The 24,660-nt window shown below is 40.5% G+C and overlaps 5 protein-coding genes across 10 annotated transcripts; all 5 read left to right on the top strand.

The window, feature by feature from the left end:
• Positions 1 to 509: 509 nt before the first annotated feature.
• pdha1a (pyruvate dehydrogenase E1 subunit alpha 1a) lies at positions 510 to 3,994 on the top strand. Its single transcript, XM_049741859.1, has 11 exons — positions 510 to 667; positions 1,393 to 1,461; positions 1,541 to 1,714; positions 1,809 to 1,935; positions 2,012 to 2,103; positions 2,173 to 2,265; positions 2,391 to 2,546; positions 2,762 to 2,833; positions 2,918 to 2,985; positions 3,101 to 3,209; positions 3,302 to 3,994. Exons 1-11 carry the CDS (start codon positions 620 to 622, stop codon positions 3,464 to 3,466), a joined length of 1,173 nt encoding a protein of 390 aa, XP_049597816.1. The 5' UTR covers positions 510 to 619; the 3' UTR covers positions 3,467 to 3,994.
• Positions 3,995 to 4,473: 479 nt separating this feature from the next.
• On the top strand, positions 4,474 to 6,643 carry prdx4 (peroxiredoxin 4). The gene is made up of 7 exons (XM_049741874.1): positions 4,474 to 4,778; positions 5,325 to 5,442; positions 5,540 to 5,656; positions 5,841 to 5,963; positions 6,049 to 6,179; positions 6,328 to 6,362; positions 6,552 to 6,643. The coding sequence occupies exons 1-7, from the start codon at positions 4,577 to 4,579 to the stop codon at positions 6,600 to 6,602; spliced, it is 777 nt and encodes a 258-aa protein (XP_049597831.1). The 5' UTR covers positions 4,474 to 4,576; the 3' UTR covers positions 6,603 to 6,643.
• A 1,045-nt stretch (positions 6,644 to 7,688) lies between these two features.
• Positions 7,689 to 9,048, top strand: LOC125981840 (diamine acetyltransferase 1-like). 2 transcript variants are annotated; one of them, XM_049741878.2, is made up of 7 exons: positions 7,689 to 7,969; positions 8,038 to 8,089; positions 8,171 to 8,254; positions 8,318 to 8,419; positions 8,526 to 8,566; positions 8,651 to 8,815; positions 8,915 to 9,048. In XM_049741878.2, the coding sequence occupies exons 1-7, from the start codon at positions 7,904 to 7,906 to the stop codon at positions 8,915 to 8,917; spliced, it is 513 nt and encodes a 170-aa protein (XP_049597835.1). In that variant the 5' UTR covers positions 7,689 to 7,903; the 3' UTR covers positions 8,918 to 9,048. The 2 variants fall into 2 exon arrangements, with proteins under 2 accessions (XP_049597835.1, XP_049597836.1); XM_049741879.2 differs by having other exon boundaries at positions 7,700 to 7,969; positions 8,651 to 8,939.
• A 5,107-nt stretch (positions 9,049 to 14,155) lies between these two features.
• On the top strand, positions 14,156 to 18,257 carry LOC125981837 (zinc finger protein 773-like). Its single transcript, XM_068653268.1, has 3 exons — positions 14,156 to 14,316; positions 14,732 to 14,859; positions 15,181 to 18,257. The coding sequence occupies exons 2-3, from the start codon at positions 14,757 to 14,759 to the stop codon at positions 16,602 to 16,604; spliced, it is 1,527 nt and encodes a 508-aa protein (XP_068509369.1). The 5' UTR covers positions 14,156 to 14,316; positions 14,732 to 14,756; the 3' UTR covers positions 16,605 to 18,257.
• Positions 18,258 to 19,981: 1,724 nt separating this feature from the next.
• On the top strand, positions 19,982 to 23,091 carry LOC125981824 (zinc finger protein OZF). 5 transcript variants are annotated; one of them, XM_049741854.2, is made up of 3 exons: positions 19,982 to 20,139; positions 20,647 to 20,774; positions 20,944 to 23,091. In XM_049741854.2, exons 2-3 carry the CDS (start codon positions 20,672 to 20,674, stop codon positions 22,113 to 22,115), a joined length of 1,275 nt encoding a protein of 424 aa, XP_049597811.1. In that variant the 5' UTR covers positions 19,982 to 20,139; positions 20,647 to 20,671; the 3' UTR covers positions 22,116 to 23,091. The 5 variants fall into 5 exon arrangements, with proteins under 5 accessions (XP_049597811.1, XP_049597809.1, XP_068509374.1 ...); XM_049741852.2 differs by having other exon boundaries at positions 20,011 to 20,289; XM_068653273.1 differs by having other exon boundaries at positions 20,011 to 20,136.
• The last annotated feature ends 1,569 nt before the right edge of the window (positions 23,092 to 24,660 follow it).

The following is a 24,660-nucleotide window of genomic DNA, read 5'->3' on the forward strand; positions in this document are numbered from 1 at the left end:
AAATAGATGGCCATATAAATTAAATATAGTAGTTCTGTTATGTTTTGTAAACCTGTATTAAAGTGCAGTACTGGTAAACCACTGTCGAGTTGAAATTTCCCTTGAGGAATGGTCATGAGTATAATACCATCCATCTATTCATTATCCGAATCACTTTATCCTCACAAGACATAAAAAATATATCCTGTCCGTATGTAGATACATCTCAATAATATATAGTATTGTAGAGACGGGGATTTATCCCAATAATTAAATTTAAAAAGCGAAACTGCGCATAAATGTGACAATATTTACTACATCCAGTTATGTCTTGGGACACTTTTACATTTGGTGATTTAGACGGCAATGTTACTAAAAACCAGAATGTAACTTTAAGTTAGTGTAGACCTCCATCAAGGGTGAAATACAGCATTAAGACATCTGCAAACAGTTCATAAAAAAAACTTTGCATTTGGGTTTGTTTATCCTCTTGTCTTGGCTCATACGCACCGCTAGAACGGCGGTGGCAACAACGCTTCCATGGCAACAGTTTACGCGTAGAAGAAGAAATTAAGCGGAAGTACATCGGCTACCCGAAGGACGTAGCATTGTGGGGTTGTAGCAAGCTAACCCAGGAAAGATGCTGTCTGTTTTCTCCAATGTGGTTAGGACTTGTGCTCAAAGAAATGTAAGTCCACTGTTTTTGTATCGCGGAGGCTTACATGCAATAACATTTTGCAACCACCTACATCCTACATCCTGGATATGCATACCCAAAATGAAACTGTCAGCGATCTGTTGACCTTGTTAGGCCGAATAGTAGCTCACAGCTGGCTAAATTCTTTTCGTTGACCAATGCTTTCCACATGACAGGCTTCCTGTGTAAACTTGCATGCATGGTCATTTTGATTATGATTACGCGATTTACGCCTGCACACTGCTACGATAGTTTAAGATCAAATGTACATCTAAGCGAATAATGACTCCACGATACTCTGTTCTGATTCATATTCGCTGCCATTGACAAATGTAATCACACATTGGCACTTAATGGGAGTGACGACTGATGCATTCAAGGTGGGTCAAAAGTAAACAGACCCTTTTTAAATATAACTTGAGAGAGGGAGTGGTTCATTGTCAACACAAACAAATCCACCCCCTCTGGAAACCCTGATTTGAAATCTTAAAACCCTTATCCTGGCTCCGGATTGTAACCATGAAAACTTAAATCAAAACCCCAAACTTGCCTTAAACCATGCTTTGATGCATTATAGCTTAATCCATGTTTGATTTTAACATAAAAAGAGTGCAACCTCGGAAAATCTCATTTAAAATGATGCAGATTGGAATTAGTGTATGTTTGATTTGAACAGATTTACTTAAAAACACGTGTTGAACATTGTCTGTTCTCAGGGTGCTGCAGTGGTTGTGTCAGCAAGGACGTACGCCGACTTCACAACTCAGGCTACCTTTGAAATAAAGGTTGGCTTTCAAACAGCAGAACTGGTCAAAGCCAACAACATTTTGAGATTATAATTGACCTATTGTTGTTTCTCCATAGAAATGCGACCTCCATAAACTGGACGAAGGCCCAGCCACTCAGGTAGTGATGACTCGCGATGAGGGTCTGCAGTACTACCGCACCATGCAGACAATGAGACGGATGGAGCTGAAGGCTGATCAGTTGTACAAGCAGAAGATCATCAGAGGCTTCTGTCACTTGTATGATGGCCAGGTAATCGGGAACCTAAACTTTTCTGTTTTGTGTGTTTTTTTTTGTGTTTTTTACCATCTCCAGTTTGACTTTAGCTTTGTATTTCGTTTTAAAGGAAGCCTGTGCCGTCGGTATTGAGGCAGCGATTAATTTATCGGACCACCTGATCACAGCTTACCGCGCTCACGGCTACACTTTAACAAGGGGAGGCACTGTGAAGGAAATCATGGCAGAGCTCACTGGTGAGTCCCACGGTCACAAAATATTTTCAACATTGAAATGTTGATGACTCTGTATTTGGGTTATGTTTTTGCGCAGGGCGAAGAAGCGGCATCGCAAAGGGCAAGGGAGGTTCCATGCATATGTACTGTAAACATTTCTATGGTGGAAATGGGATTGTTGGAGCACAGGTATGTGTGCTACTCCGTGGTCAAAAAATATATTTCTTAAGGTTTGAACTTGTGTGTCTAACTTGTCAGGTTCCATTGGGAGCTGGCATAGCTCTTGCCTGCAACTATCTTGGCAATCAACAGTTATGTGTCTGTCTCTATGGTGACGGCGCTGCCAACCAGGTGAGTCGTATTTTCTTTATTATTATTATTATTATGATGATTATTATTATTATTATTATTATTATTATTATTATACACACTTCAGGACATGGATTTTTTCCTCAAGGAAATTGTGTGCTCCACAGGGTCAAATCTTTGAGACGTACAACATGGCCGCACTTTGGAAGCTGCCCGTCATCTTTATTTGTGAGAATAACAGGTACGGCATGGGCACGTCCGTAGAGCGAGCAGCAGCCAGCACCGACTACTACAAGAGAGGAGACTACATCCCGGGTCTCAGGGTACAACTCTTCCACCACAAATCTATTCACATTATAGATCTCAGAAAGTGATTGAACAACTGCAAATGTCCTTAGACTGTCAGTTGGAGATTGCCCTATTCCTTTTTTGCCCAGCAGGTTGCAGTGTTCCCTTAACAGCGTTGTGGTCATGGACACGTTTTTTTCCCCAGCAACCTTAAATGCATTCATTAAATCTGCATTTTTTTTAATTACAGGTAGATGGGATGGATATCCTCTGCGTTAGAGAGGCAACTCGGTTTGCTGCCGATATGTGCCGAGCTGGGAAAGTAGGTTAAATGTATTTAATATGATACAGATGTTTCCTTTTTTTTGTTGTTCTCACAACTTAGTCACCCTTTTTTTTTTCCCAGGGTCCTGTTCTTATGGAACTTCAAACATACCGCTATCATGGTCACAGTATGAGTGATCCTGGTGTCAGGTAATAAAGAGTCTTGGTATCACATAAAAAAAAAAAAAAAAAAAAAAAAAAACGTTATAAACGACTGTTGTAGTGTATCTTCACAATAACCCTGCACCAATCTTTGCCCTCACAGCTACCGCACACGCGAGGAGATCCAGGAAGTGCGCAGTAAGAGTGACCCTATCTCCTTGCTGAAGGACCGAATGCTCAGCAACAACATGGCCAGCGTGGAAGAGCTCAAGGTAGCAACTACCACCACTCAGCAAAAAAAGATTTTCACGTCAACTTTTAGCTTTAACGATTGAGTAAACTCACACGTTGTGTGTGTGTGTAGGAAATTGACGTCGAGGTGAGGAAAGAAATCGAAGACGCCGCCCAGTTTGCCACAACGGATCCCGAGCCGCCACTGGAAGAACTGTGCAACCACATCTTTCACAACGATGTGCCGCTGGAGGTGCGCGGCACCAACCCATGGGCCAAGCTGAAGTCTGTCAGTTAAAGAATTTATTTTTTTCCACCCACTTCACTTCAATGTAAAACAACCCCCGGTGCCCCTCAGTGAAAGTCACACTTTAGACCCACAGCCTCAAGTCTCAGCAACTTGCTCAATGTCAACGGTGTGTATTTTGCAGGTCTTACTTAAAATAAATGTACTACATTCATCACTATTTATTTGGCAATCTTGTTTATAACGATCAGTAGACAGTCACAAACAAGCAGTAAATCTCCTTTCAAGAGGATTATTCGGGTCGAGTGGCATGATGACTTCTATACAAATGATCAGCATCCATTGCCTGTTTTTCAAAAATTATTTTCTTTAAGTGTCACACTCCATACCAGGCAAAGTATATGTCGAGCTTTTGTTTGACTTTTCTCTATAAAGTGGGAGTTAGCCTATTTTGCCAACCAAAAACATTGCGTATGTCTAAACCTGTTTGGATGCAACTTGCTCTGCCAATTAAAACTGTTACATTGAGAGGAGGATGAGAGCATCATGTAATAAACTGATCTGGGAAAAAACAAAAAATTGAAATCCTGTGTTTTTCTTTTATTACTGCTGCTGTGTTAAATTGAGACCATAATTATGTGATGTTAAGTCAGTTAAAAGAGAACTGCTTGGATAACTGCAGGTTAATAGCAATACATTGAATACTGTATATTACATTGTATAATCTGCCTGAATACATTAAGAGGATTGGTTGAATACTAAAAAAGATAAAAACTCAGGAAAACAGAATTGTATATCATTCTTTTGCAGCATTTTTGTGTCTTATTGATTATATACACATTTTATTTGGTCATAATGGTCATTCAACTTGCTACGTACCTTTGGTGCGAGGGTTCGCATAATTAATTCCCAGAAGAGGGCAGTAATGAGGTGGAATGAACGCTAAACTGCTGTAATACGTACAGACGAAGAGCGACTACCTTTGGTGCGAGGTATCGCATAAGTCATCCCCAGAAGGGGGCAATAATGAGGTAGAATGAACGCTAAACTGCCGTAATACGTACAGACGAAGAGCTATTGCAACTAAGGTAAAAGCCTTTACAATCACAACACGATCGCACCCGCGCGCCATTGTCTACGTGCACTCATCGGAACTGCGTGATGGAGACCTTAGTTCAAGTCAACATGCCAAAGGAACTGTTTTGTGTCGCTTTGCTGTTCTTCTTCACATTCTCGTCCGCGCAAGAAAACTCGCAAGTGAAGAACGCTCAGTGTCACAACTACGCGGGAGGACACGTCTATCCTGGGGAGGCTTCCCGTGTGCCCGTTTCAGATCATTCCCTGCACCTCAGCCAGGCCAAAAGTGAGTCAATTAAGATGCGTGCGAGCTGTTTGCCTTTTCTCAAATCGTGCATTTGCAACGCTTCATCGCAATGCCACCTTGCTGTTGTCAGGACAACAGAAATGCGAATATGCTGCATCCTTCTTTACTATCACTCAGTTTTTTTTTTTTTAAGATTATAGTGATAAATTGCACGTAGACATTAATGCCGGCTATGAAATGCTATGTGCTTTTTTTAGGACACGTCATTCTTAAATGTTATGTTCCTCATGCGTCCCCGCCCCCCGCACGACGGAGCCTGTCAAAGGAACACAAAGGGGTTGGACTAAACTCGAGCATCTGAAACGTGTCCTTTGTTAAACCCAACTTGCAGGTTATGTCTTCGCGGTGGGGCTGGGCACCCCCCCCCCCCCCCCCCCCAAAAAAAATATATTTTTTCAGTAGACAAATAACAACATGCTGGTATATTTTTTATAATTACTTTGCCCACACGTAATTAAAGACTACTGTCTAATCTTGACTTGTTAAAGTGTCTTTAACAAAAAGGTTATTACTATGATTTTTCAGTTTCAAAGCCTGCACCACACTGGGAAGGAACAGCAGTCATTAATGGTGAATTCAAGGAGCTGAAGTTGTCAGACTACAGAGGCAAATACCTCGTATTTTTCTTCTATCCCCTGGACTTGTGAGTGACCGCAAACAAATGTCACGTTTTAATTATTTCACGGCTATAGCTAGAAAGCGACATAGCTCTACATTTGTCTTTTTCCCCTCCCCACCAGTACATTTGTCTGCCCAACCGAGATCATTGCCTTCAGTGATCGCGTGCATGAGTTTCAGGCCATCAACACAGAGGTGGTTGCCTGCTCGGTGGACTCCCAGTTCACCCACCTTGCTTGGTAAACCTACATAAAATCATTATACCCACAATAGATTACTGGAATAGAATGATAGCAGTATGGTCTAGCATTCATAAGCCATAGCTCATGCTGTGAAGTTGTTTTGTCTTGAGGGAGAATAAAGTACACTATTTGTTTGGTGCTACTGTTCAAGTATAGAGAATAATTGTGCTCCATTTGTCAGGATCAACACTGCCAGAAAGCAGGGAGGACTTGGACCAATGAAAATCCCTCTTTTGTCTGACCTTACACATCAGATTGCCAAAGACTACGGAGTCTACCTGGAGGATCAGGGCCACACGCTGAGGTACGATCGTAAAACCAGTCTCCATGTTTCTACCAGTCGCGCTACTCTGCTGTCATATCTCATTTGAAAGATGATGTGTTCAAAGGGGGCTCTTTATCATTGACGACAAAGGCGTCCTGAGGCAGATCACCATGAATGACCTTCCAGTTGGACGATCCGTGGATGAGACGCTTCGGCTGGTTCAAGCGTTCCAGTACACCGACAAACACGGAGAAGGTACTTAGGATTTCACTGAACCTACGAATGGAAAGACAACACGTGGAGCTTTAGTATTGAACATCCAGACATTGAAATTTTAGCTGATCAGGAGATTCTTGCAGATTTTATCATCCAAGCCCTAACTGGAATGAAATTACTTTTTCAGTTTGTCCAGTAGGATGGAAACCAGGCAGTGACACCGTGAGTATGATGAGCATGCACGCTTGGGGTTGTGCCCAAGTTTAAACTTTCTTGGCTCATGCCCCACACTACCATTTTATAGATGTTTTTTTTTTCATTTAACATACCCACCTGACATGCTTAAAATATTTCAATATCTTAAACCCAAATAATTTACTGTACCCTAATTTGACTTGTTCCTCTCTGCAGATCATTCCCGACCCTTCAGGCAAGCTGAAGTATTTTGATAAACTGAACTGATGGAATTTATTTGAAATTTCAAATAAAATGTGTTTTGGTAAGACTGCCGTTTGGTAAACTCTTTGTAAAACTACAAATCTACTCGTGTTACCACTTTTAAACACTAGATGGCGCCCACTAACTGAGTGACGAATGCACAGGCATGCATGACTGTACCACACAATTGTCAACAGTTTCACCCGAAGCTTGAAGAACACGTTGTTTTTAAAAATCAGAGTACCTGGACGAAACCCATATATGCAAAATAAAAAAATTAAAAAATTAAACTTCACACAGCAGCAGGGCTTGAGTAAAGATTCAAACCTGGAACCTCTTGACTGTGGCGGAAATGCTCACCTTGTCCACACCATGGACATATCAACTAATGACAAAACTTTAAAGGCTGAAATTAAAATACTTACTGCATATGACTGCAGTATAAATAGTCGATATAAAAGTCTACACACATCTGTTTAAATCCTATGCTAATAAAAACAATCTGGACAATATAAGTCTGAGCAAAAAAATAAATCACAAAAAGCCAACAAGAGCATTTGAAAAATATTGTTTTGTATTAATGACAAACAGTGTAAATGGAGTCAAGTGTGTGCTGACTCCCATTAAACATGACTGAATGTGATGGGTTAATCCTGAACATAACCATGCCCAAGTTAGGGGGTAATTCACACATATCTCAGACACATTAACACAGTTGGGTTTTTTCCCACCAATTTGTACAGTTATGTTGATAGTGGAAGAAAAGATTTTGAATGTTTTAGTCTTTCTTTAATCACAACAACCTGCCATTTGAATATCCACTCTAGTATAGTAAGGAGTGTTGTTCATTTAGCAATCAATAAAATATAATGAAATACAACAGATTTTGGGATGTTAAAGATATTTGCAATAGCCGTAGCAAACAAAATATTAAACATAAACCCTTTAACCTTTGTGGAATATATATAGTAGAATCTTGACTGTCAACTGTCAAATGGCTTGGAAATTTTCCAGGTCTGATTAATGTTTACCTTCAGGGACGTTATGGTGCGATATAGTCATCACTCCAAAGATAAAGTTCATCCACAACAGGATGTCACGAGCACCTTGTCCATATATGGACTGTTGTTTTTTTCTATTCCAGAGCCTACATATAGAGCAGGTGAAGTATGCGAAGCAAACGCAGCCAAAAGCCATTCAGTCTATGCAGCTTGGTCTAATTTATCGGGGGGGTCAACTCCTGAGGAGCGGATGAAGAAACAAATTTTGCTTATATTCACATTCAGAGGGATAGTGAGCAAAGGCAAAAAGGGGAAAAAAAGAAAATGGCCAACTTCATTTTGAGGACGGCCCAACCAAAAGATGTATGTGATATCTTGCGACTCATAAAGGTAAGCTAATTATAGCACTTGAGAGTGGTGGCAGTTTAACATTAGTATTTATTCTTTTTATCCTGTAGGAACTTGCAAAATTTGAGGAGATGGAGGAACAGGTCATCCTAACTGAGAAAGGTCATTATCTGAATGTGTTAATATCAGTAATTATATTTAATTCATACAAATGACACAATAAAGTCAGCATTCGTCTTGTAGAGCTACTTGAAGATGGTTTTGGAGATCATCCCTTCTACCACTGCTTGGTGGCTGAGGTGCCAACAGAAAAGAAAACAGCGGAAGGTATGAGCAATATACTGATTTAACGAGATGGACTGAAATAATATATTTTCGATCATCCACTAGGGTACACTGTAATCGCCTTCGCCATGTACTACTTCACCTACGACCCTTGGATTGGAAAGCTGCTGTACCTGGAGGACTTTTATGTCATGCCAGAGTTTCAGGGTAAACATTGTAAATTAAAGGTGTTAATCATGTACAGGATAGATTGCATAATGTGTAAATCCTCACTGTCTGTTTATGACATGTCACCACTTCAATCTTTGGTCAGGGTTTGGCATCGGCTCACAGATTCTGAAGGTCTTGAGTGAGGTAAAGTCAAAGCTACTGTCAACAAATGTCTTCAATATCTTGGGTGGCCTCTTTTTGTCTTCATGTCATATGCTCTCGTCACAGACGGCAGTGAGGACTCGATGCAGCAGCATGCACTTCATTGTAGCAGAAAACAACACCAAATCTATTGAATTCTACAAAAGAAGGGGGGCGGCTGACCTTTCATCCGAGGAAGGCTGGCGCCTGTTTGCCATTGACAAGGAGGAGCTGTTGAAAATGAACACAAAATAAAACAGTTAATCCACCACAGTTTTCTATGAGCAGACTTGATAACTACATGTACCATCTTAGGCCTGCTATTACGTTTATTTTTTTGGAACATCAAAGTAAATGACAAAACAAATACAAATAAGACCAGCAGAGGAAATTGAATCTATTGTATTTAATTGAAAGTTTACATTAAACTAACTGTATTATAAAATTGTCACAGTAATTCAACAAATAAAATGTAAATCTTCTGACGCACTGAGGGTTTTATTCAAACGTATTCCTAGATTCGATTTCGAGCCACATTTCTGATAGATTGCACTATTACATTGGAGTAATTAAAATTAAAAAAATATACTATTAAAATAAAATATTTGACAAGAATTTCAATTAATGTGTGTTTGTTTTATGTGAAACATCCATTATACTAATTCTAATATTTATCCCAAAGTGAGGTGGACCCAAAATGCATGATTTTATAATATGGTCTGAAAGGAATCACCATTTAGTTGTGTCATTATAAATGTTCGTGTTGTAAGAAAGGCAACAATTATTCAGAACAGAGGTGCAATGTCCACCTGTTGCTATTCATGCAATAAATTAGTTATGGTTTAAGTAAATGTGTGCTTAAATTTAGACAAGATTAAGACTATATCATATTTGAGATTCTTTCGAAGACAGTAGTAATTTCTGTTGTTTGCAGTTTGTTTACGATTAGTGTGGGCGCCCTCCAGTGGTACGTGAGAGATTAACAGCCTTGTTTCGAGGAGGAACACTTGGGTCTGCTAGTAGCAGACTCACCTGACTATTAGGTATCGTATTGGTATTGTTAGAGAGTTTTTGGCCACAAACTGAGCATGAAAAAAGTTTCTCGCCAGTGTGGGTTCTTGTGTGCTTTTTTAAAATATGAAAGCATGTGGAATGCCTTGGATTCATGAAATAAAATGCGTGAATTATACGGAATGACATTGAACAATGTGGAACCATGTGGAGAAGTATTGAATGATATGGAATTATGTAAAATAATATTAAACGATGACCTACACCTTTAGAAATGGAGATCCATGAGATGTGAGTAATTCCCAACATTCTACGACACAAGTAAGGTAAGTATTGTTGGATTTTGGTCCACAATTTGGGAAGCGCGCTATCCGCGTCTCACGGCAAAAGCCATAGCCAATCACCTGTTATCCAATTTACTCCGCATGCTCGTTTTATTTCTTCAGTTTTAGGAAAAGACTAAGACACCAAAACAAAATTTAGACTTACACAGGTTGGTTTAGTTCAATCACAATTCTTGTTAAGAAAGCTCTGTTTTCAGGAAAGTACAATACAGCGCTGGGCCTTTCGTGTGACCATGCTCAAGAGCAGAAAGTCTCCATTCAGAAAAGGCAACGTTCAAGGTTCTTTGCTCAGCTTATATTCAGTTGCACATGCCAGTGTTGGCCGAGTTTGATGGGTGATGAGTCGGGGGTGTGGCAAGTTTGCAGGAGAACTTGATTCCATGGGAGTGGGTGCTGGTTCGGCGAGAGCTGGTTCCGTGCGGGTGGGTGCTGATTATGGACGATTCGGTGTGTGTGGGGGCTGTTGTTTTGCATCCCGTCTTTTGGCCTTGGCGATCACTTTTGGTCGGGTTCTTGGTTGTTTTCTCCAAGTGTCCTTCCTGTAAACCAGGGGTGTCAAAGTCAAATGGACGGAGGGCCAAATAAAAAAAATTGCTACAAGCCAAGGGCCGGACTGATCGAATGTTCATTGAATTTTTTTTAAATGACGCATATAGTCTAGTGAACCTAATTGAACCTACTGAAAACCTAACAAATATATTCCAATATGATCAGATAAATAAAGCAATATTTTCTTATGGCTCTGTCAGTAATCTTTAATTTTCAACAGACACAAAAGACAAATTTCCTTTATATAAAAATCCCCATAACATTAAAGGGAAATGTGCTTTCGGCAGTTTGCAAACATTTTTTAAGGTTGTGTTAAACTTATAATCATATTAATATTATATCTAGTATCGGAGTGCTCGTGTGGATTGGTGGGTGGCGAAGAATGTGCAGGTAAACTGCATGAACTTGTTTTCTTCGAAGTGTTGTGGAATAGGCCCAGACAGGGAGTACCGGACGAGAACACCTCAAGGTCGGTGAGAAACGAGAACAACATCACGTCCAGGTGGTCGGGCTTCGCGGGGAAAACCCAACCGCCTGACCTCAGTAATAACACCTAGACGGGGAGGAGATGGCCATCAACCAATCATCACACAATGTTTTGCATGCTTTAATATTCATATTGTGTTTCTTCAAAACTGGGCAACCCGGAAGAATGTATTGTCTTTTGGTGGTCACAAAAACGCACGAGTTTTAGTGTGAGGGACCCGGGACCCAGGCCAGTATTAGTGCGCTTTGTCAGGAATAAACAATTGGTAAATTTGGTCTGATTGATCTACTGGTCTTCTCTTTGACAGAACAAACTTGCAAAATTGTTAGGTGCGCCAGTGTGTGGATTGGGACATAGCAACTCATGTGTTAAGTGTTGATCGCAATTTGGAGTCACATCAATAACTAAAATCCGTAGCCTAACAACATGAACATTAAATGAAAGAAACCTGTATTGTTTAAGGCACCATCAGTAACCTATATTTTATATTTTAGCAAAAGTGGTCTAAATTTACTTCAAAGAAAAAAATAATAGCAATTTTCTTTCATCCACTCAACTGAAATATTTTTAAAATATAATTGGATTGAAATACAATAAAATAAAGTGCAAAAATCTATTAATCAAAAACACTTTCCTCAAGGAGAAGTAACATGCAGTGAAAACAAATATTAAACTTTAACTTTTAAACTTTCTATTTTAGCAAAAGTGGGCTAAATTTACTTCAAAGAAAAAAATAATCCGCGTCTTTCGTTTCATAATGTCGTCTCAGATTATACTCTTTCAGTACCGCCACACTTTCTCCACACAGAAGACACAGGTTTTCCAGCTACCTCCGTGAAGATATACTCCGACTCCCACTTGTTTGAAACCCCCAGTTCTCAGTGTCCACCTTCCTTTTTGCCATTTTTGAAAGTTAATTTTACAGTTATGCTGACTGCTAATAATAAACACTGAAATGAAGCAGCGTACTGCTCGGTGCGTCACCGTTGCATTGTGGGAAATGTAGTATTGGTGCGTGTAAAAGATCTGCGGGCTGCCGGCTTGCTGCGGTCTGCGGGCCGGTTCTAATAATAAATCAAGATCATCCCAGGGGCCGTAAAAAACCTTCTCGCGGGCCGGATGTGGCCCGCGGGCCTTGACTCTGACATATGTGCTGTAAACCATTCTTGCACATACATCCACTTCGCCCACTGTCGCACACCGCCCATTCATCATTCTTTCAATTTTGTCATTTTGTACGGAATTATGTGAGCTTTTGGCTGTGATGTTGGATTTTGTCCACAATTTAGGGAGCGCGTTATCTGCGCCTCACGGCAAAAGCCTTTGCCAATCACCTGTTATCCAATTTACTCACTGCGTGCTCGTTTGATTTCTTCAGATTTAGGAAAATGCAAAGACACTGAAGCAGAAATTAGACTTAGACAGATTGGTTGAGTTCAATCACAATTCTTGTTCAAAAAGCTCTGTTTTCAGGAAAGTACAATACAGCGCTGGGCCCTTCAAGAGCGGAAAGTCTCCATTCAGAAAAGGCAAAGTCCAAGGTTGTTAGATCAGTTTTATATTCAGTAGCACATTGTGGGCTGGGATTGATGGGCGATGAGTCTTCGGGGTGGGGCAAGTTCGAAGGAGAGTCTGCTTCCATGGAAGTGGTGCTGGTTATGGGCGATTCGGTGTGTTGGTGGGGGGCTGTTGGTGTGTGTGTGTGTGTGTGTGTGTGTGTGTGTGTGGAGGGGGCTGTTGTCTTCCATCCCGTCTCTCGGCCTTGGCGATCATCTTTGGCCGAGTTCTCGGGTGGCTCCTTCTGGCACCCACTGGTTTTATCTCCACGTGACCTTCCTGTGAACATTCTTCTCCAATCTTGGACATACACTGTCGTACCGCATTCAACCGTATCTTTTCTTTGTTAGACAAACTATTTCCCTCTGTGCAGAGCGTTCAGTAGTAATCAAAAACTGGCGTCTAGCATTAGTCAAAACATAAGATACAATCAAGTACTGAACGGTCAAGACGACTCTGGCCATGTCCATGATTCAGAGAAAAAACATCAGGCATGCATTCCACAGTTCCTTAAGGGTCATTAAGCTATTTAGGCAATATATCAAAAGTCATTTGTTATTTCAAAGTCCTCAGAAATATATATATCAGATCATAAAGTTATAAAAACCTTTCTCATCACCACTTATCAAAAATGTCTAGTTATGTCTTCTTTATTGATTTGGTGTGTAGGTATAATTATATGGTTCAAATGTTTCTTTTATTTATTTAATATGTGAATATACTTGTCTGCTTATGTACTTTATTCAATGAGGTTTGAGCATATCTGTTTTTGTAGCGAGGCAGGACTTTTTGTATTTCGACCTCATTCCTTCAGTGACATCATCAATTTATTAATGTTCCCTGACTATGCAAAGTTTGTACTCACCACTTAGCATGTTTTTGTTTGTTTGTTCTTTTGATACTCCATGTACTTGCTTACGTCATCCTATTCTTAGTTTAATCGTGCTTCCAACCATATGTTTTCTTTGTTAGGCAAAATATTTCCCTCTGTCCAGAACGTTTAGTAGTAATCGAAAACTGGCGTCTAGCATCAGTCAAAACATAAGATATAATCAAGTACTGAACATTTTTAGACGACTTTGGCAGTGTCCGTGATTTGGAAAGATTATCAGGCATGCATTAAACAGTTCCTTAAGGGTCAATAAGCTATTCAGGCAATATATCAGAAAATATTTGTTATTTCAAAGTGCTCAGAAATACATATCAGATCATAAAGTTATAAAAACCTTTGTCATTACCATCTATCAAAAATGTCTAGTTATGTCTTCTTTATTGATTTGGGGTGTAGGTATACTTATATGCTTAACATGTTTATTTTATTGATTTAATATGCGAATACACTTGTCTGGGTATGTATTTTATTCAATGAGTTTTGAGCATATCTGTTTTTGTAGCTAGGCAGGACTTTTTGTATTTCGACCCCATTCCTTCAGTATCTTAAACAGCGTATCACGGCATTAACCTCAAAGTAATCAAACAGATGAAAACACAAAAAACGGACCTAATTTTGACATTGAAGGCTTTGGCCGCTAGTGCGTATGAAACCTCACACTTTTTTTTTGCATGCAATAATGATTTGTTTGCTGGGCAACAAAAACATTAAACGTCCCACGGTCCTTCGCTAGGGGGCGTCCGGGACCTCTCTCAAATGACGTCAACATTACGCGCAGGGAGTAAAGCGACGACAAAAAAAACAGCTTTTTAAAGTTGAAGTTAAAGTCCCAATGATCGTCACACACACACATGTGAGTGTGGTAAAATGTGTCCTCTGCATTAGCTACACTACAACCGCAACAACAAATTAGGTAAGTTACCCCTGTGGACCTAAATTATTGTGTTGGTACCATTATTCCTTATTGGTTGCAGTACAGAAGTGTGGCCCGCTTTCATTAGCATGGTAGCTACCACAGTGCTAACTTTATGATATTTAGCTTGATTATTGGCATTATCGTTGAATTACAACTGTCTGAGCAGCGTCCTCGGCGAATGTTGGATCTCAAATGAGCCATCATTACATGCTGGTTCTTGTCTGTACCTAGTTCTTGCCTGTACCGAGAGTAATAATAGACTGTGGAAATACTGCAGAAACAGAAAGAGCTCAGAAGTGATGGAGAATGTAACTGAAAACGCTGTCTGTTAGTTCTCCTCGCGAGTAAAACAAATACTGGTTGTCTTCTCGTCTTTGTTTTAGTGTGTGAATTAATGTCTGTTCCTACTTAGACTTCACAGTGGTTGCAGTGTGAAAATGTCTGCAAGGACCACAGCAAAGTATGTGGAGGAAAAGGACTGTAGTCGTCGACAACTGGAAGATCTTTGGCTGCAGCCGTATGTTGTGTTGCGCAGAGCAGGTTAGGACACATCTATTTTCTATTATGAATCCTCTGCCAGTGTTTCTTTTTAGTAGAATTCTATCAGAATCGACACTTTTGCTAGAAAGAGACACTTCAGTTCAGACATCGGTTGAGTAAAATCTTTTCCCAATCAGCCGTGTGTTACCAAAGTTTCCTTCCCCGAGCCAACCACTTTTCCACCACCAGCTTTTGAAGACCAGGTGACCACTGAAGAAAATCCACCACAATAGGCAGATTAAAAAAGATCTTGTATAGGTTTTGCCAGTTTCTCTTCAACTGTAACTTTCATTGTTAATATGTGTTTGTCTTGTTTTGCAGACATCAATGAAGCTATTCATCCTAAGCAGCAGGAGCCAGAGTGCACTCACATTAAAGAGGAAGATGTGGCCAAAGAGGTCCATCACTTGAATGAAAAAATGGAGCATAAGTTTCTTTGCACCATAAAAGAGGAAGAGCCAGAACAGCCTTGGAATAAAGAGAAGGGAGAAGACTCCTGCGACATTAAAAAGGATGAGGGGGAGAAGGATACCTGCAAGATGCCATTAACTGGTGTTCCTGTGAAGAGTTTAGATGAGGGTCAACATGACGTGAGCAAAGGGGGAGAGCCTCCAAGCTGCAGCTCAAGTCAAGGTGATGGAGACCACTGTGGAGGATCACAAGCAGCTCCACCATCAGATAGTGATGACGTGTCGTCACATTTTACTGCTGTTGCTGCTGCAGCTGCAGCTGCTGCTGCTGCTGCTGCTGCCGCTGCCGCTGCTGCTGCTGCTGATGATGATGATGATGATGAGCCTCCAAGCTGCAGCTCAAGTCAAGGTGATGGAGACCACTGTGGAGGATCACAAGCAGCTCCACCATCAGATAGTGATGACGTGTCGTCACATTTTACTGCTGTTGCTGCTGCAGCTGCAGCTGCAGCTGCAGCTGCTGCTGCTGCTGATGATGATGATGATGATGATGATGATGATGATGATGATGATGAGTCTCGAAACAACATGAAAATGCACACAAGAAAGAAAAACTTTTCCTGTTCATATTGTGGCCAAATATTCTCTTGGAAGAATCATTTAAAAAGGCACACAAGAATCCACACTGGCGAGAAACCTTTTTCATGCTCAGTTTGTGGCCAAAAATTCTCTGACAAGGGAACCTTAAAAAGTCATACAAGAATCCACACTGGCGAGAAACCTTTTTCATGCTCAGATTGTGGGCGAAAATTCTCTCAGAGGCCAAATTTAAAAAAGCACACAAGAATCCACACTGGTGAAAAACCTTTTTCGTGCTCAGTCTGTGGCCATAAATTCTCTGACAAGGGAAGCTTAAACAGACATACAAGAATCCACACTGGTGAGAAACCTTTTTCATGCTCAGTTTGTGGCCAAAAATTCTCTGACAAGGGAAACTTAAAAAAGCACTCTAGAATCCACACTGACGAGAAACCCCTTTCATGCTCAGTTTGTGCACAAAACTTCTCTAGGAAGGGAGCCTTAAAAGGTCATACAAGAACCCACACTGGTGAGAAACCTTTTTCATGCTCAGTTTGTGGCCAAAAATTCTCTCGAAAGGACCATTTAAAAAGGCACACAAGAATCCACACTGGCGAAAAACCTTTTTCATGCTCAGTTTGTGGCCAAAGATTTGTATTAAAGGGAACCTTAAAAAGTCATACAAGAATCCACACTGGCGAGAACCCTGTTGCCAAAGAGTCTCTATTGAGAATTCCGAATGTGTTGGGGAGATGAGCAATGACCCGAAACGTTTTCACTTTCTGTTAGAGCAGACCTCATGAGTTTTTGCATCGATGATAATACAGTGATCCCTCGCTACTTCGCGTTTCGTTTATCGTGGCTTCAATACATCGCAGATTTTTTTCCAAATTAAAAAAACAGTTAAAAGTCCAAATAAAACTTCAAAATTAAGGAAACATGTCTAACCTTTAGGACAATGTAGTATTGCTCAAAATGTTTGTTTACATTCCTTTAGAAGTCTTTTTTCGTGCGTTAGCACGATCGCGAGTTAGTATCTTTCCGCTAACTTGTTAGCCTGCCCAGTACTTCTTGTTGGTGACCGTACTTCGCGGATTTCACTTATCGCGGGGTTTTTTTTGTTTTGTTTTTTTAAACCAAATATCCGCGATAAACGAGGGATTACTGTATAGTCAACTGACCTTGGGATGATAATAGTTTTGTAGTTTTCATTATGCTTTATGTTTATTTTGTTTTTAATTGTGGATTTTAGCTGTAATTACTTTTAATTCATATTCAGGGAAATGTGCTTAGTTTCTATTGAAGTCAAAGTCAGCTTTATTGTCAATTTCTCCACATGCCAAAGACACACAAAGAAACCAAAATTTCGTTCCCCCCTGTCCCACGGCGACAAGACATGGCCCACAACAGACAAACAAGTAAACAAGTATAACAACAGCGTGCTGAATAAATAATGAATAAATAAAACAATAAATAATTAAATAAATAAGAGGAGCAAAAAAAGGAGCAAGTGCGCGTACAGCAGAGATTCCAGAAAAAGCGCAACAGTGCCGCACACTACGCAGAAGGGGGTAACGAGTTCAGGGTCCTAACAGCCTGGAGAAAGAAGCTGTTGGCGAGTCTGGTGGTGCGGGAGCGCAGGCTCCTGTACCTCTTCCCAGAGGGCAGAAGGTCAAACAAAGAGTGAGCCGGGTGACTCACATCTCTCGCAATCGAGGTTGCCTTGCGGGCGAGATGGGAGGTGTAAATGTCCTTCGGGGAGGGAAGCGAAGCACCAATAATCTTACCAGCCGTATTCACTATGCGCTGCAGGGCCTTCAAGTTCTGTTCAGTGCAGTTACCACCCCAGACAGCAATGCAACTGGTGAGGACGCTCTCAACGGTGCCACGGTAGAATGTAGACAGGACTGCCTGAGGAGCACTTGCACACCTGAGCACTTGCTACTAATGTTTAAGGTTTAGTTTTGTTCAGCTTTTAATGTTTATGTTCAGGTTTTTGTCCCCCTCCATATTTGTCAAATCAGAGGTGAAAATAAACTTTTTCCCCCCTTGCGCTCGTGTGGCGATTCAGCCCTGCTCTCTGCAACGGAAAAAGCTAACCAATCAGAGGGGCCTGACACCATATCTGAAGCGAAATGAGACAACTACAGGGAGGAATAGAAAGTTGAGCTGCACAATATTTAAACTCTCCTCCAAAAGTGAGGCTAATTCTTTTCATTTTGCAAAGAAAGTAGATGAATCAATTTGTGTAGAAAAGCTGAATGACAAAATAAGAAAGCATGTGGAATGCCTTATAATCATGAAATAAAATGAGAGTGAATTGTACAGAATGACATTGAACAATGGGAAATCATGTGAAATATTGAATCATATAGAATTGTGTAGTTATTAAAAATTGACGAATGATGACACGCGTCATGTGATACACTTTAAGAAATGGAAGTCCCTGAGATGTGAGTAATTCCCAACATTTTACGACACAAGTAAGGTGAAAGAATGGGGTCGAAATACAAAAAGTCCTCCCTAGCTACAAAACAGATATGCTCAAACCTCATTGAATAAAGTACATAAGCAGACAAGTATATTCACATATTAAATCAATAAAAGAAACATTTCAAGCATATAATTATACCTAAACACCAAATCAATAAAGAAGACATAACTAGACATTTTTGATAGGGGGTAATGACAAAGATTTTTATAACTTTATGATCAGATATGTATTTCTGAGCACTTTGAAATAAGAAATGTTTTTTGATATATTGCCTGAATAGCTTAAATGACCCTTAAGGAACTGTTTAATGCATGCCTGAAGATTTTCTAAATCACAGACACTGCCAAAGTCGTCTAAAAATGTTCAGTACTTGATTATATCTTATGTTTTGACTAATGCTAGACGCCAGTTTTTGATTACTACTGAACGTTCTGGACAGAGGGAAATATTTAGCCTAACAAAGAAAAGATATGGTTGGAAGCATGATTAAACTATGAATAGGACGACGTAAGCAAGTACATGGAGTACCAAAAGAACAAACAAACAAAAACATGGTAAGTGGTGAGTACAAACTTTGCATAGTCAGGGAACATTAATAAATTGATGATGTCACAGCCAAAAGCTCCGTACAAAATGACAAAATTGAAAGAATGTTGAATGGGTGGTGTGCGACAGTGGGCGAAGTGGATGTGTGTGCAAGAATGGTTTACAGGAAGGACACTTGGAGAAAACAAACAAGAACCCGACCAAAGGTGATCGCCAAGGCCAAAAGTCAGGATGCAAAACAACAGCCCCCACACACACTGAATCGTCCATAATCAGCACCCACCCGCACGGAACCAGCTCTCACCGAACCAGCATCCACTCCCGTGGAATCAAACACTCCTGCAAACTTGCCACACCCCCTGACTCATCACCCATCAAACTCGGCCCACACTGGCATGTGCAACTGAATACAAGCTGACCAAAGAACCTTGAACGTTCCCTTTTTATGAATGGAGACTTTCTGCTCTTGAACATGGTCGCACGAAAGGCCCAGCGCTGTATTGTACTTTCCTGAAAACAGAGCTTTCTTAACAAGAATTGCGATTGAACTCAACCAACCTGTGTAAGTCTAAATTTTGTTTCGGTGTCTTAGCCTTTTCCGAAAACCAAAGAAATAAAATGAGCACGCGGTGAGTAAATTGGATAACAGGTGATTGGCTATGGCTTTTGCCGTGAAGCGCGGATAGCGCGCTTCCCAAATTGTGGACCAAAAATCCAACAAAGGTAATTATCATAAACAGCATATCATTACTTCATTTGATACAGCGGCATTAACCTCAAAATAATGAAACAGATCAAATACCACACCTAATTTTGACAATGAAGGCTTTGGCCATCAGTGTGCGGATGAAACCTTAACTTTTTTTGTGAAGCACGCGGATGGAAAGCTTCAAGGCTTCATCTGGCATCAATGGCAAGCAATCAAGCTGCTGAAAGCTTTCTGGCTAGTTAACACGAGTGTTAGACAACACACACGACAAACACACGCTAGTATGCTATTTTTTTTTTTTTTTTTTAAACGTGCACAAGATGTTTTTTTTTTGCACGCAATGTTAGTTTGTTTGCTGGACAACAACATAAAAACGTCCCACAGTATTCCGCTAGAGGGCGCCCGAGACCTCACTCAAATTACGTCATCATTTCATACCAGGAAGTAAAGCGACAACAACAAAACCGCGCTAGGTCCAAGCACTCAAACAGAAGCGTACCGCCTTCCATTCGGCTGGATCGGATAAACACGCAACTTACGTGGTGAATCAGTAACATTACGGCGATTAACCTAAGTGATCATGTTAGCACCTTTATTTGTAGTACTGCCTGGTCACAGTACACAGTACGGCCCGCTGCTTTTAGCATTTCAAAGTCAAAGTCAGCTTTATTGTCAATTTCTCCACATGCATTGTAGCTACCACAGTGCTAACTTTATGATATTTAGCTGGATTATTGGCATTATTGTTGATTTACAACTGTCTATAGTCGAGGAGCTGGAAAGGCTATTCTGAGCAGCGTCCTCGACGAATGTTGGATCTCAAATGAGCCATCATTACATGCTGGTTCTTGTCTGGATCATGCGTAATACTGATTAGCAGTGATGGTGGCAGGCAGGCATGCCGCCGATTTTTAAATCTCAATGCCTTCATGCACTCTATCAAATGGTAACGCGTAATCACGTTTGCAAAAACACTGGCGAGTAAAACAAATACTGGTTGTCTTCTCCTCTTTGTTTCAGTGTGTGAATTAATGTCTGTTCCTACTTAGACCTGACAGTGGCTGCAGTGTGAAAATGTCTGCAAGGACCACAGCAAAGTACGTGGAGGAAAACGACTGTCGTCGTCGACGACTGGAAGATCTTTGGCTGCAGCCTTATGTTGTGTTGCGCAGAGCAGGTGAGAACACATCTATTTTCTAATATGAATCCTCTTCCAGTGTTTCTTTTCATTAAAATTCTATCAAAATCATGCGTGACAGGCAGACTGAGGAAGTCGTTGTGTAAGTTTTGCCAGTTTCTCATCAATTGTAACTTTCATTCTTTCATGTGTTTGTCTTGTTTTGCAGACATCAATGAAGCTATTCGTCCTAAGCAGCAGGAGCCAGATCACACTCACATTAAAGAGGAAAATGTGGGCAAAGAGGTCCATCACTTCAATGAAAAAATGGAGCAGAAGTTTCTTTGCACCATAAAAGAAGAGGAAGAACCGGAGCGGCCTTGGAACAAAGAGGAGGGAGAAGACTCATGCGACATTATAAAGGAGGAGGAGGAGGATACCTGCAAGATGCCATGGACTGGTGTTCCTGTGAAGAGTTTAGATGAGGGTCAACATGAGGTGAGCAAAGGGGCAGGGCCTCCAAGCTGCAGCTCAAGTCAAGGTGATGGAGACCACTGTGGAGGATCACAAGCAGCTCCACCATCAGATAGTGATTACGTGTCGTCACATGTTCCTGCTGCTGCTGCTGATGATGATGATGATGATGATGAGTCTCAAAACAACATGAAAATGCACACAAGAAAGAAAAACTTTTCCTGTTCATATTGTGGCCAAATATTCTCTTGGAAGAATCATTTAAAAAGGCACACAAGAATCCACACTGGCGAGAAACCTTTTTCATGCTCAGATTGTGGCCAAAAATTCTCTCAGAGGGCAAATTTAAAAAAACACACAAGAATCCACACTGGCGAGAAACCTTTTTCATGCTCAGATTGTGGGCGAAAATTCTCTCGGAGGCCAAATTTAAAAAGGCACACAAGAATCCACACTGGTGAAAAACCTTTTTCGTGCTCAGTCTGTGGCCATAAATTCTCTGACAAGGGAAGCTTCAACAGACATACAAGAATCCACACTGGTGAGAAACCTTTTTCGTGCTCAGTTTGTGGCCAAAAATTCTCTGACAAGGGAAACTTAAAAAAGCACTCTAGAATCCACACTGACGAGAAACCCCTTTCATGCTCAGTTTGTGCCCAAAACTTCTCTAGGAAGGGAGCCTTAAAATGTCATACAAGAACCCACACTGGTGAGAAACCTTTTTCATGCTCAGTTTGTGGCCGAAAATTCTCTCGAAAGGACCATTTAAAAAGGCACACAAGAATCCACACTGGCGAAAAACCTTTTTCATGCTCAGTTTGTGGCCAAAGATTTTTATTAAAGGGAACCTTAAAAAGTCATACAAGAATCCACACTGGCGAGAACCCTGTTGCCAAAGAGTCTCTATTGAGTGTGTTGGGGAGATGAGCAATGACCCGAGACGTTTTCACCTTCTATTTGAGCAGACTTCATGAGCTTTTGTATCGATGATAATACAGTGATCCCTCGCTACTTCGTGTTTCGTTTATCGTGGCGTCAATACATCGCAGATTTTTTTCCAAATTAAAAAAACAGTTAAAAGTCCAAATAAAACTTCGAAATTAAGGAAACATGTCTAACCTTTAGGACAATGTAGTATTGCTCAAAATGTTTGTTTACATTCCTTTAGAAGGCTTTTTTCGTGCGTTAGCACGATCGTGAGTTGGTATCTTTCCGCTAACTTGTTAGCCTGCCCAGTACTTCTTGTTGGTGACCGTACTTCGCGGATTTCACTTATCGCGGGTGTTTTTTTGTTTTTGTTTTTTAAACCAAATATCCGCGATAAACGAGAGATTACTGTGTAGTCAACTGGCCTTGGGATGATAATAGTTTTGTAGTTTTCATTATACTTTGTTTATTTTGTTTTTAGTTGTGGATTTTAGCTGTAATTAGTTTTAATTCATATTTAGGGCGATTTGCTTAGTTTCTATTAATGTTTAGTTTTGTTCAGCTTTTAATGTTTATGTTCAGGTTTTTGCCCCCCATATTTGTCAAATCAGAGGTGAAAAAACACTTCCCCCCCAGCCCTGCTCTCTGCAACGGAAAAAGCTAACCAATCAAAGAGGGGGCTTACACAATATCTGAAGCGAAATGAGACAACTACAGGGAGGAATAGAAAGTTGAGCTGCACAATATTTAAACTCTCCTCCAAAAGTGAGGCCAATTTTTTTCATTTTGCAGAGAAAGTAGATGAATCAATTTGTGTAGAAAAGCTGAATGACAAAATAAGAAAGCATGTGGAATGCCTTGTAATCATTAAATAAAATGAGAGTGAATTGTACAGAATGACATTGAACAATGTGAAATCATGTGAAATATCGAATCATATGGAATTGTGTAGATATTAAAAATTGACGAATGATGACACGTGTCATGTGATACACTTTAAAAAATGGAAGTCCATGAGATGTGAGTAATTCCCAACATTTTACGACACAAGTAAGGTGAAAGAATGGGGTCGAAATACAAAAAGTTCTCCCTTGCTACAAAAACAGATATGCTCAAACCTCATTAAATAAAGTACATAAGCAGACAAGTATATTCACATATTAAATCAATAAAAGAAACATTTCAAGCAAATAATTATACCTAAACACCAAATCAATAAAGAAGACATAACTAGACATTTTTGATAGGGGATAATGACAAAGGTTTTTATAACTTTATGATCAGATATGTATTTCTGAGCACTTTGAAATAAGAAATGTTTTTTGATATATTGCCTGAATAGCTTAAACTACCCTCAAGGAACTGTTTAATGCATGCCTGAAGATTTTCTAAATCACGGACACTGCCAAAGTCATCTAAAAATGTTCAGTACTTGATTATATCTTATATTTTGACTAATGCTAGACGCCAGTTTTTGATTACTTCTGGACGTTCTGGACAGAGGGAAATATTTTGCCTAACAAAGAAAAGCATGATTAAACTAAGAATAGGGTGACGTATGCAAGTACATGGAGTACCAAAAGAACAAACAAACAAAAACATGGTAAGTGGTGAGTACAAACTTTGCATAGTCAGGGAACATTAATAAATTGATGATGTCACAGCCAAAAGCTCCGTACAAAATGACAAAATTGAAAGAATGTTGAATGGGTGGTGTGCGACAGTGGGCGAAGTGGATGTGTGTGCAAGAATGGTTTACAGGAAGGTCACGTGGAGATCAAAGCAGCAGGTACCAGAGGGAGACAGCCGAGAACCCGGCCAAAGATGATCGCCAAGGCCGAAAGACGGAATGGAAGACAGCAGCCCCCACACACACCGAATCGCCCATAATCAGCACCCACCCCCACGGAACCAGCTCTCACCGAACCAGCACCCACTCCCGTGGAATCAAAATCTCCTGCGAACTTGCCACACCCCCTGACTCATCACGCATCAAACTCGGCCCACACTGGCATGTGCAACTGAATATAAGCTGACCAAAGAACCTTGAACGTTGCCTTTACTGAATGGAGACGTTCTGCTCTTGAGCATGGTCGCACGAAAGGCCCAGCGCTGTATTGTGCTTTCCTGAAAACAGCTTTCTTAACAAGAATTGTGATTGAACTCAACCAACCTGTGTAAGTCTAATTTCTGCTTCAGTGTCTTAGCATTTCCCTAAATTTGAAGAAATCAAACGAGCACGCACTGAGTAAATTGGATAACAGGTGATTGGCAATGGCTTTTGCCGTGAGGTGCAGATAGCGCACTCCCTAAATTGTGGACAAAATCCAACAACATGTACATCTAAAGTCAGTCCCAACTTTGTGGTACACAGATGGTGTCCTTCCTCGGATACTAACCTCTGAAGTCAGGTTCCAAAACTGCCAATTTTACCAGCAGCTAGCGTGGAAAGGCCTTTGTTAAAAGTCACATTTCTGCCTTCGGACGTTACATCGGTAGAACAGTAGAATATCCGTAGGTACACGCTTTGCGCCCATCACATTTT

This window comes from Syngnathus scovelli, chromosome 15, assembly GCF_024217435.2.
Source record: "Syngnathus scovelli strain Florida chromosome 15, RoL_Ssco_1.2, whole genome shotgun sequence".
Taxonomy (NCBI): Eukaryota; Metazoa; Chordata; class Actinopteri; order Syngnathiformes; family Syngnathidae; genus Syngnathus; species Syngnathus scovelli.